The sequence below is a fragment of the Lipotes vexillifer genome, unplaced genomic scaffold, assembly GCF_000442215.2.
Source record: "Lipotes vexillifer unplaced genomic scaffold, Lipotes_vexillifer_v1.1 scaffold792, whole genome shotgun sequence".
In the NCBI taxonomy this organism is placed as follows: Eukaryota; Metazoa; Chordata; class Mammalia; order Artiodactyla; family Lipotidae; genus Lipotes; species Lipotes vexillifer.
Genome location: NW_006795663.1, coordinates 3,027,955 through 3,040,164, shown reverse-complemented (window position 1 = coordinate 3,040,164; position 12,210 = coordinate 3,027,955). Strand labels below are relative to the sequence as shown.

At 46.5% G+C, this 12,210-nt stretch overlaps 1 protein-coding gene across 1 annotated transcript in view; it reads left to right on the top strand.

Annotated features, from left to right (window-relative positions):
• Nucleotides 1-11,975, top strand: part of NOX5 (NADPH oxidase 5) — a 31,010-nt gene extending 19,035 nt beyond the window's left edge. The window contains 7 exon segments of the mRNA XM_007467862.1: nucleotides 2,317-2,352; nucleotides 2,747-2,871; nucleotides 3,149-3,233; nucleotides 3,873-3,972; nucleotides 10,652-10,750; nucleotides 10,753-10,804; nucleotides 11,840-11,975. Of these exon segments, the coding sequence (XP_007467924.1) occupies nucleotides 2,317-2,352; nucleotides 2,747-2,871; nucleotides 3,149-3,233; nucleotides 3,873-3,972; nucleotides 10,652-10,750; nucleotides 10,753-10,804; nucleotides 11,840-11,975 (633 nt within the window).
• Nucleotides 11,976-12,210: the final 235 nt, after the last annotated feature.

The window sequence follows — 12,210 nt, the reverse complement described above, 5'->3', positions numbered from 1 at the left end:
GGGAAAGAGCTAATTTATATAATATACCGTGGTTGTTAAGAATGAGAAAATGAGATTAACCAAAATGCCCAACGGTAGGGAAGAAGTTAAAGAAATTACTGATCTCCCAATAGTAAGTTGCCTAAAAAAGACTATGTGAATGTATATGCATTAGCACGTAAAGCTGGTCAAGAGGTAGTAAGTGGAAAAGGCAAGTTACAAAGCAGTACATTCCATTTATGTGAAAGTGTGTATGTGAGTGTGTGTGTGTGTGTGTGAAAAAGATCTGGAAGGACAGAGAAAATGTTTAGAGAAGTTGTGTCTTCCAATTCCAAGAATTTTTTACATTATTCTTTAAAGTTCTGTAGTCTCTGAATCTTTAAAAAAAAAAAACGAACACGTACTGATCTTGAGGGGTTTAAATCATAAAGCACTGGGTTTTTTTTGAAACCAAACAGGGTTTGCAGCCCCAGCCCATCCACTCTGGAGCCTCGGCACAAGGCGCAATGGCCTCCAAAAAGGATGTCTCTGTGGAGATGATGCCCTACAGGCCCAAGGGAACTCCACAGCAAGGGGGATGAAGGCCTGGTGTACGTGGGGACAAAGGACGGGGTTCAGGCACAGTGGGAAGCTGCAGCCGAGGACCTGGGCCAGGTAAGGCTGAGGAAGCTGGGGCTGAAGCCTGGAGAGCCAATGATTTTTCTTCCCAGGAACGGTGGGTGGGTCCTTGGAACTTGGAAGAGAAGGCCTCAAGGGCAGGCCACATTCAGGAAGGACCACACACCATGTGGTGTTTCTGTAGCCAGTCACCTGCATGGCACCTTCATAACTTTTGCCATATTTACTTCCCACAAGTACTATTTCCTACTGAATCTTTCTCCTTTTTACATCCCAACATTACTTTCAACTTAATTGTATCTTAAAAGGACTCTTTAGATTTTGCCATGTTTAATGAAGAACCAGTTATCATGCGCCATAAACAGAAGACAACTCTGAAAGCAAAAACAATGTAATTAAATTCTTGCCAGATATTGCTGCCTGCTAAGTGAGGCTCTGAGCCTGAGCTGCATCCACTGCTTGTTCCCTCTCTCTCTCTCTCTGTCTGTCATGCTCTCCATCTCTTTCTTTCTCAGATTGTTAAAAGAAAAAAAAGGAGGAGGGATTAGTAAGTGTTAGATGTTCAAGATATAATAACCATGATGTAAGGCTTTCTCCTTGCAATCAGAAGGATTTTAAAAAATTGTAAGAGAAGTGTCCCTCTCACAGTGTACTTCCTAAAACAATCCTCACAAGTAGTTCACATCCAGCACTGTGGAGGACACAGAATTTGGTGGCCGCCAAAGAAGCAACGTGGTGTGACGTGGTGAGTGCAGGATGGGCAGCTGGAGACCCAGGCTCCACCCCGAGCTCTATGGGAACTTGGGCGAGTCATTTCCACACTCTCGGGTTCGGCTTCTCTCTGTGAAATAAGGGATTTGTTTGGATGATTGTGAAGGTCACTCCTCACCAGAGAGAAACTATCACAGGCCCCTGCAGAGGGGGGGGGGGGGGGTTCTGTTTCCTTCATCTTCAGGAAGGAAGCACTTTGACCTCAGGGAATCTGGTCTGCCTGTCCGCGGGGCTGGAAGAGTTAGGCAGAGCAGAGGAGGCCTGCTCCCTGCCCTCAGGCAGCTCCCTGTCAGCAAGCCCAGAGCAGGGTCCCAAGGGCAGGGGTGAACTCTGAATCAGGCCCATGTGTGGCTTTTCTGCCTGGAGCAGCTGGGCAAAGCTTCCAGGAGGAGCAGCCACTCCAAGTGAGCTGCACACTGAAAGATGCACAGGAATTTGCCAGCTGGGCAAGAGGAGAGCGTGCTCTAGGCACAGGGAAGGAACGTTCAAGGCCAGGGCTGTGTCTAGGAACATGAAAGCTATCGGGGAGTGGCTGAGCCCAAGAGGCGGCTGGGGTGTCTTCTCCCATCACACCCTGAAGCTGACTTGTGTTGGACCTCTAGAGCGATTGTTACATTTTCAGGAATTTTGAGAGCCAGTTATTAAGCACAGTCATTGGTGGGAGCCATGATGGCAGTGTTTACACCGGAAATCTAGACACTAAAAATCAGGAGTTTGTCGTTGCTGGTGGTGGTGCTTTCTTTCTCTGAGGAGTCCGTGTACCAGCACACCACTGATGTTCTCCCTCAAAAGTGCCCCATGCTCCCTGGAATGGTTGGGGCAGAAAAGGCAATTCCCTTTTTGTAAGGTTGCTCAGACTGGCAAGGGCGAGGAAGCCTCTGAGAAATGCCTGGCCCGCCCACTCCCAGTGACCCACCTTCTCTGCTCTACTCCCTGCAGGTCTCCGAGGTGTCCTCTGAGAACCACCAGTTCTGTAACATCAAGGTGAGAGGCTCAAGGGGGTGGCCCCAAGCAGAGGAATCGAAGCCTCTGCCCACGGGGAGGGCTTGCTGTGGCTCTTGGTACCCGGGTTCCACAGTCCCCATGGTCTGACTCCCAGGTCTCCAGATAACGGAACCAAACCCCTGCCCTCGCAGGGCACACGGGGTGTGCTGGCTGGGCCCTGCTCTCAGCAGCTCTGCATGCGAACATTCTAGGGCTCTCCCAGACTCGGGCTCAGACCACAGCGTGTAGAATGTGCTCTGAGTGGGAGCCACTCACTCCTGGGTTCCAGCCCAGTAGATGACTGCCTGCATATAAAGGGAGGTCCTGAAGCGTCAGGGTCCGCTGCTCCCTCACCCACCCACCCTGTCTTTCCTCCAACCCCTCCTGCATTCAGTGCTACATCGATGGCCCTTACAGGACCCCCAACCGCAGGATCTTCGCCTCTGAGCATGCTGTGCTCATCGGGGCAGGCGTCGGCATCACCCCCTTTGCTTCCGTCCTGCAGAGCATCTTGTACAGGTGGGTGGACAGGCTGTGGCCCTGCCTGCATCCCAGGGCAGAGTCCTGAGAGACGGCCTCCCCTCCCCGCCCTGCCTTCTCCCTCCTTTCACCTGGTTCCCTCTCCCCTTTTCTCTCTTTCCTCTCCTGCTCTTTTTTGGGTCTCACCCCTCGCCCTCCTCATGGGGTGGGCCCTGCCACCCCACCTCCCTCCCTGTGCCCTGCACTGTTCTCTGGGGTCCTGAGAAATCTCATACTCACCCCAAACTCAAAAGCCCCTCCTCTCTTCTCCCCTCAGGCACCAGAAGAGAACGCACATCTGCCCCAACTGCCAGCACTCCCGGAGGGAGGGTGTGCAGGATGCTGACGTGAAGCTCCACAAGGTGAGTGAGCACCGCCTCCTGCAGGAAGGACTGGGGAGCTCCCCAGACACCAGAGCTAGGTGCTCCCTGTGCAGAGGCAGGGGAAGGATAGATGACCTCTCCCCGGCTTGGATCCATTGGTCTCTGTGTTCAGGGCTCCCCCAGAGAGACATTCTGGGCCCTAAAGGCGGGCATCTCGTTAAAGAACACGGAGCCTGAAAGTCAGGCAGCCGGGATTCAGTTACAGCCATGATGCTTGTTAGCCGTGACATGATGGTGGTTTTAAAAATGAAAACGTTTGCCGTTTGAAAATTTATTATTCTGTGTAGACCACTTCAAAGGGTTTCTAAAAAGAAAAAAACAATGAAGTAATGTTTTTCTGGCTGTCCTAAACTTAAGACCTCAGAATACTGCTTGCTGTAAACAGTAGATTATTAGAGAAAATCCTGACCTGGTTGTCAGGACCCCGAGTTCTGATCCCATGCTGCTCTGTGGCCTGGGCAATGTTCCTCACCTCTGCGAGCCTCGGTCTCCCCCTCCCTTAAATGGGGGCGATAACGTGTGCCCTGCTCACAGCAGGGTGGTTACACCAGGGCCCTGGGGATCACAGATATGAGTGAATGAGGTAGGCCCCCCTCTGAACTGGACCCTTCTCTATAGGTGGACTTCATCTGGATCAACCGAGACTAGAGGTCTTTCGAATGGTTTGTGAGCCTGCTGACCAGCCTGGAGATGGACCAGGCCGAGGAGACTCAGGAGGGTAGGAGAGCGGCAGGGCCTGAGGATGATGGAGGTGGGGCAGCGGGGTTCAGGGTCTCTTTAAGAAAGTGTTTATTCTATCAAAAATGTGGGGGGTGGGCTTCCCTGGTGGCGCAGTGCCTGAGAGTCCGCCTGCCTGATGCAGGGGACACGGGTTCGTGCCCTGGTCTGGGAGGATCCCGCATGCCGCGGAGCGGCTGGGCCCGTGAGCCATAGCCGCTGAGCCTGCGCGTCCGGAGCCTGTGCTCCGCAACGGGAGAGGCCACAACAGTGAGGGCCCGCATACCGCCAAAAAAAAAAAAAAAAAAAAATGTGGGGGAGAGGGGGCTGCTTTTTTCCCCCAATAAAATGTAATATTTTGTGAAACTTAAGAGAGAAGGGAAAAAATATTCATAATCCCATCTAGGTATCCAGGCATTTTAAAGGATTTCCTTCTGATATTTTTTCTTATTCACATTTTATAAAAATGTATAGCCTCCCCCATCCCATTTCTCTTTTTTATGGCATTTCTTTTTATTCAAAATGAGCACTTATTAAAAAGTTAGATTACCAGGCCTTATTCCAGACCTTCCAAGTCAGATTGTGTGGGAATAGGGCCCGGGAAGGTACATTTTAACATGATTCTCAGACGATTTGTATTCACACTTTTTTTTTTAAGTTTTTTTGAGGGATAATTTACATACAATAAAATTCATCAATTTAAGTGTCCAATAAAGACAATGGCATTTTGACAAGTGTGTCCAGTTGTATAACCATCACCATAATCAAAACATGGGACATTTCTATTACCCCTGAAAGCTCCCTCATCTCACTGCATCAATACCCTCTCTCCACTTGCAGCTCCTGGCAACCTCTGATCTGCTTTCGATCACTATAGTTTTTCCTTTTCTAGAATTTCATAAAAATGGAATCATGTAATATGTATGTAGTCTTTTCTAACGTCTTTCACTAAACATAATACCTTTGAGATTTATCCATGCTGTTGCATGTTAAATTCAAGTAAGTAGTTAATTCCTTTTTGTTGCTGAGAAGTGTTCCATTTTCTGGGTATACCACAATCTTTTTCCACTCAGTTGCTGATGGATGTTAGAGTTATTTCCACTTTTTAGCCATTTTTGACTATGAAAGTCTCTGTGTGGACATATATTTCCTCTTCTCTTGGGTAAATACTTAGAATTGGGATTGCTGGGTAGTATGGTATGTGCTAAGTTTTATTAAACTGTCAAATTATTTTTCCCAAGTGACTGTACCACTTCGTATTTCCATCAGCAGTGGAGTTCCAGTTGCTCCACAGACTCATCAACATTTTTTTCTTTACATCTTTATTGGAGTATAATTGCTTTACAATGTTGTATTAGTTTCTGCTATATAACAAAGTGAATCAGCTATATGTATACATATATCCCCATATTCCCTCCCTCTTGAGCCTCCCTCCTATCCTCCCTATCCCACCTCTCTACGTGGTCACAAAGCACCAAGTCATCAACATTTGATGTTGGCAGTCTTTTTAATTTTAACCATTCTAGTGGGTGTATAGGGATATCTCAATATGCTCTTAATTTGCAGTTCCCTAATTAATTATGATGTTGAAGATATTTTCATGGTCTTATTTGCTGTTTGTATGCCTTCTTTGTAAAGTGTCTGTTCAAATATTGTGTCTGCTCTTTAAATCCAGATATTTTTCTTCTTTTTATTAAATTGTAAGAGTTCTTCATATATTATGGAAACAGGTCCATTACCAGGTGTACATTTTATAAATATATTCTCCCAGTCTGTGGTTTGTCTTTTCATTTACTTAAACTGTCTTTTGAAGAACAAAATTTTGACATTTTAATGATGTCCAATTTATCAGATTTCTTTCTCTTATTCTTCATGCTTTTTGTGTCCTAACTAAAACCTTTGCCTCATCCAAAGTCAGGAGTATTTACTCTTAGGTTTTCTCCCAGAAGTTTTATAGTTTTAGCTCTTTATTTAGATCAGTCTCATAGTGAGTTCAACAAGGTCCAGGTTATAAGGTGAATATGCAAAAGTCAATTCTATTTCTATTTACAAACAACAAATAATTAGTATTTGAAAATCTTTAAATAGAATTTTAAAGGATAAATAGAATCTTTAAATAGAATTTTAAAGGATAAATACTTAAGGATAAATTTAGCAAAATATGGGCAAGATCTGTATACTAAAAACTACAAAATATTTCTGAGAAACAGTATTTTTATATTTCTTGTACTTGAAGTTCATTGAACTTCTTGGACATCTGGGCTTATAGTTTCCATCAAATTTGGATAAATTTCAGCCATTCTTTCTTTACATATGTTTTTTCTGTCTCCCCTTCTCCTTCCTGTCACTTCAATTACACAGATCTTAGACTGTTTGATATCTCACAGGTTGTTGTGAGTATGGTTGTTGTTGTTGGCAACTATCTGTGCCTCATACCAGATAGTTTCTATTGCTATGTCTTCAAGTTCACTCATCTTTTCTTCTGCAGTAACTTATCTATCCTTCCCATCCTAATAAAAGTCCCAGCAGGTTTTTAAAAATAGATATCAAGAAGCTCATTCTAAAATTTATAGGGAAAAACCAAAGCGCTAGAATAGCTATTAATCCTATCCATTGTATTTTTCATTTCTCTTATTGTGTTGTTCTTCTCTAGAAGTTCCATTTGGGTATCTTTTATGTCTTACATTCCCCTTCTTATCATAGCTGCTTTGTTTTGTTTTTACATTCTCAAGCACATTTATAGTATTTGCTCTAACATCTTTGTCTAAGTCCATCATCTCTGTCATTTCTGGGTCTGTTTCTAATTACTGATTTTCTCCTAGTTATGAATCATATGTTCCTGTTTCTTTACATGCTTGATAATTGTTTACTGGATGGCAGGTACTGTGAAATGCATGTTGTGTTCTGGATTTTGTGGTATTTCTTTAAATAGTACTGTACTTTGCTCTCGTGCACAGTGACATTGTTTAGGATGGTTTGGATACTTTCAAGACTTGCTTTTAACTTTTGTTAGGGTGAGTCCAGAGCAGCCTTTATTGTGGGGCTAATTCAGCCCCAGGGCTAAGGTGCTGCACCTCTGAGGACTCATCCTACTGCCTTGTATATTAGAAGGTCTCTGCACTCTTGATGGTGGAACACAAACTATTGCCAGCTCTGTTTGAGCTCCAGGTACTGTGAAGCCTCATGTTTTCTGGTAATTTTCTTTCACATGTGTACAGATTAACACTGAGCCAAAGACTGAGGGGGAACTTTATGCAGATTTCCAGAGCTAGTGAGCCCTCATCCTCCCTTCCTCTTTCTCTTCTTGGTTTGGTCTCTCTTCCTCTCTGCAGTTGCCCTTTTTCTAGTTTTGTGCCTGGCACGTTCTAGCTGTCCTGGCTCCCTGATCTCCAATTTCTGTCTTCTCAATTCAGTGAGGCCAACACCAGGCAATTGTAAGGCTCACTTCAGTGTTTCCTCGCTCAGTAATGACAGTCCTACATGACCTGTTGACTGATGTCTGGAAACCATTGTTTTATATATCTTGCTTATTTTTCTAGTTGTTCAAGGTGAGAGAGTAATATGGTTCCTTTTACTCAAGCATAAATGTTTAATAGACGTAATCTGTAAGTAGAAACGAACATGTGAACAAACGTATATATTTATTGGGGGTGTGTGCTCAGTATGTTTCCTGATGAGGTAGCAATCAAAAAGTTTAGAAAGTGGTCTAAGATAAAAATTATACAGCTTGGCATGTACGAATTCTTTTGCTGATGGTCCCTTCTTTTATGCGTTCATTAAATTGGAATGTTTAAATGTCCTCCCCACAGTCCCTGCAGTCTCCCCTCCCCGCCCAGCAAGTGTTGTATCCTACATTTTTTACTAAGCACTGCATGATAACATGTTTCTCTGGGTTATTTAATAGTCCTCATGGGACATCTTTGTGGAATACTGAGGTTTTGTACTATGTTTAAAGTTAATCTGTTAGTCATTATTTTGTTTTGTTATGTTTTACTTACGGAAGATCTTATATAAGGAGGAATATCTCTAGATATGTTTCTAACTTCAAGAAAATTGGTGAGGTTTTTTTATAGTGTTGAGTCCACTGGAACTAGATCTTATTTGGCTGGTTAATTATCACAAGATTGCCAAGAGTAAATTCAAATTCCTATGCTAAACATAGTTTATAAGTTCAAGTAATCAGACACAGTTTTCTACAAAAAACATTCAAACACATATAGTTTACTATAAGAAACATCCAAAGCCTTAAAGCACCAGTCAACAGTCTTTGGAAGAGAACAAATAAACCCTAGAATGTTGTAGTAAAGCTTCTTGCCCTTTCTTGTAAATAACAATTAAAGCAAATATTTATATAGCATTGACTTTGTTCTAAATGCTTTTAAGTACATTAATTCATAAGAAACTTGCTTTTATGATGACAGCCTAAGGGAGAAGTTTAGATTTAATTTAAATTTTCTAGTTACTGGTATATAAATATTTTGCTGTTTGCTTCTTCCTAATCTGTGTAAGCAAAGGGTAACAGCTAACCCACTGCTTTGCATTCTCAAAGCCACTTGAGTCAACAACTTTGTTACCTCAAATTTCTTCCAAGGTTTCTCATTGCAGCTGAAGCACATGGCCTCTGATTTCAACTTTAATCATATACCGAGGTTTGAGTCAAAGAATTTGTGGTTTATAATTTTTAATTTCTATAGCTTAAGCTTCAGTTGTGCTGTTTGAGTTGAGTCTTTTACTCTATCCCATAATAGCTATAGAACCTTGGGCGCATTGCTTTGCCTCTATCTCCTCATCTGAAAAATATGGATACTACTAAGTACCTACCTCATAGGATTGTTGTGAGGATTGGGTGAGAGATCATCTGGACAGCACTTAGAACAAGGGCTGGAGCTTAATAACTGCTCAGTTTACCAGTAGTAGACGTCGTACTAACAGCAGTAGAGGTGGTAGTAATGGTGGTAGTAGTAACTGCTCAATAAATTTAATAGCAATAGCAGTGCCAGGACTAGTAGCATTTAATGGCTATGTAGTGAAGGATACGGTGGTTTGCCGTAAATTATTTAACCATGCCCCTACTACTGGACATTTTGTTTATTCCTAATTCTCCGCTATCACAAATAAAGCTGCAATTAATATGCATGAGCACATAGTTTTGTTTTCCCCTTCCTTTGAATGATTTCCTTAAGAGAGTGTCCCAGAAATGGGAGGACTGTCTGGAACATGCTGTCTCGGAGAGAGCGAAAACCTCCACGGCGCCTCGTTCTCCCTCCCACTCTGATGTCTCATTCTCTCCTTTCTTACCCCTGTGTGGGGGAATGGGGGGGCAGTGACTCTGAGGAAGAAGGGCCAGGGCGCTCTCAGGTGGGCATCCCTTACGGTATGTCTTCTTCCCTCCTGCACCACCACACTACTCAAGCTCAGTGATGTGTGAAGTGAAATGTGGTGTCCCTCCTAGGGCCATTTGCGTTTTAACAATGGCTGAGATCTTGAGCCAGAGGAAAAGTGGGCTAATCGTGGTGTATGAAACAATAGAGAACAAGCTGGGATGGCCTGAATCCTTTAGGGAGAGAGAATCCTTTAAGGATAAAGGATTGTCAGCTCGTGAATCCAACGTGGTAGATCAGGCCCTGCCGTTTCTGGCCTGCATTGTGGCAGGGGTGTGGGGCAGCCCTGGCCAGTCTTCTCCCCATCATGGCACACCGGGAGAATGACAACATTTGTTTGCCACCTCTGGGAGAATGGAGGAAACTGCTTGAGCACAGAGGTGCCCACCTGGATGTACCGATTGCCCTAGAGCTGGCGGGATCAGTATCTCACAAACCTGTCCCATTGCAGACACAGAGCTGTGGACGCTCAGGCCTAATGGGTCTCCTAGATGCCAGTCTCTGCCCTGTCCCTTCAGTCCTCTGACTCCCCTCCCTGAAATGCTCTTTTCATCTCATCATGCCCTGCTCCAGTACCCTCTCCCTGCCCCCATTCCCTAGATGGGCATTCTAGATTCTTCACATTCTGGCCTCAGTGTGTATCCAGTCCTACCCGCTGTTGTACCCATTCAAGGATGCTCTGCTCCAGCTGGGCAGTCACATCATGCCCCACAAACTCCAGCCTCCCACCTTTGTCTCATGCTACTCCCTTCTTAGGGTGCTTCCTTCACCTCCCCTTTGAGTCTCAGCCCTCTTCCAAGACCTCGCCCAATCCCCACCATCCCAGGAAGTGGCTGTGTGTGCTCCAGCCTTCCCTGTATATCAGTAGCATTTGCCATCTGATCCGCTCACTCAGCCCTTGACTCTCTGGTCTCAGTGGTCTTTCCATGTGTGCATGGCTTGTGTTCCCAACTAGGCTGAGCAGATACCATGAGGCACAGAAGGGCATGAGTTCAGAGACCAAGGACAGCCACGCTGCCCTGGGATTCATTTACCTTCTGTAAATATAAGGTCCAGCTCCTGGGGTGGTTGTGAGACTTACATTAGACAATGGCTATACGATAACTCATCTATGCCATGCACAGGGCCTACCCAGCTCGAGCAGCTCAAGATAGCCATCTTTCCTCTCTACAGTGCTGGTCAAATGGAGGTACTGGGTGAATACGGTTGGCCGACAGTGTGAGTCCCCCTTCAGGCCCCAGGACAAGGTGGCTGGCATCCTGCTGGCCCCTCAATCCTGCCCTTTCCTCCCCCACATAGGCTGTTTCCTGGAGCTGCGCGTGTATATGACCTCCACGCTGGGCAAGAATGACATGAAGGCCATTGGTTTGCAGATGGCCCTCGACCTCCAGGCCAAGAAGGCCCCATCACGGGCCTCCAGACACACAGCCAGCTTGGGCGGCCAGATTGGAACGAGGTAAAGGCCACCTGGAGCCCTGAAGCCTTCAGGGACTAGTGGGTCTGAGAGCCTGAGGCAGTGACTGGGGAGATTAGGGCCAAGCAAGCAGGGGCAAAGCTTGAGGCCAGCATCCGAGTCCAGCCAGGATCTCAGGGCTGGAACGGGAGGCAGGGGACCTACGTTCTGGCTCCATCACTAGCACCCTTTGTTCCACCCCTAGCCTCCGTTTCCCCATCTGATCACAGAGGAAGTTAGCCCATATAACCTCCAAGGCCTCTCCCAGCCCTGACCCCCTGCAAACCAGAGTCTGAAGGCCCCAGTGGACAGAGTCCCGGGGAGGCATCAAGTCTTATCCCTTCCTGGTACAAACAGGGAAACTGAGGCCCAGAGGCACAGAATAGTTTGTAGTCTTTCTATTTGATTCCTCAGATTGGTTTTATTATTATTTTTCCTCCCTGAGCACTTACCAGTTGGGGTGCAGAGTTTGCCTGAAGTGACCAGAAGGTGTTGCTCTTCAGACTGCTATAGATGATCCACGTTTAGATAGAGCCTGGGGGAAACGGGGTGCCAGCGGGGCTTCAGCACCAAGAGAACTTTAGGCACAGGCAATTCGTAAGCAGAACTTGGGGTGGAAAAGGGTCCTCGCTGGGGGAGAAAGCCTGACCTCAGGAAAGCGGCATTCTGATGGAGGCCCGTGGGCTGGCATGAGGTTGGGGCTTTGGAGGTCAGCGTGCCCTCTGGGCTCTGCCATCGGCCTACAGCACTGAAGCTGGTTTAGTGCACATCTCCCCCACGGATGCAGCTCCTTGAACCGAGGGTCTGGGTCTTATTTCTTTCTGGTCCAGCCCCTCCCTAGGATCGGAGTCAGGTTACTCACTGAGCAAATGGCCCCTAAACTAATGGCTGAAGCCAAGCAGCTGTGCCCTGGGGCTCCTCATGGGGAGGACAGCCATCCTGGCCCATTATGTCTTCGGCTCCACTGGGTGTGTCACTGGGCGGGCTCACGGTCCCCCCTCTTCTCGCTCTGCTCTCCCCCAACCCTGTGGAGTCCGGGTGTTCCAGAAGTTGGCCACTGAGAAGAAGGGCCAGGTGCAGGTCTTCTCCTGTGTCTACCCAGCTCTGGCCAAGGTGCTCAAGGACCATTGTAAGCAGTTCGTCTTCAAGTTTTTCCAAGGGAACTTCTAGCCCTGCCTCTCCAAGCTCTGCCCAAACCCACACTGCCCGGCAGCCGGATCGGATTGCTCCCAGGGCCCTGCAGAGACCAGCCTCAGACGACCCAGAAAATCCTGCTCAACGTGCAGAACAGGAGGCCCTAGGGGACCGATGGACTTCCTTCAGAGCCCAGGGAGAAGGGCAGGGCCTTGTGTGGTGCTGCTGTGAGTTCTGGGATTGCTGTGGGACTGGTCAGACTGGGGGCGGG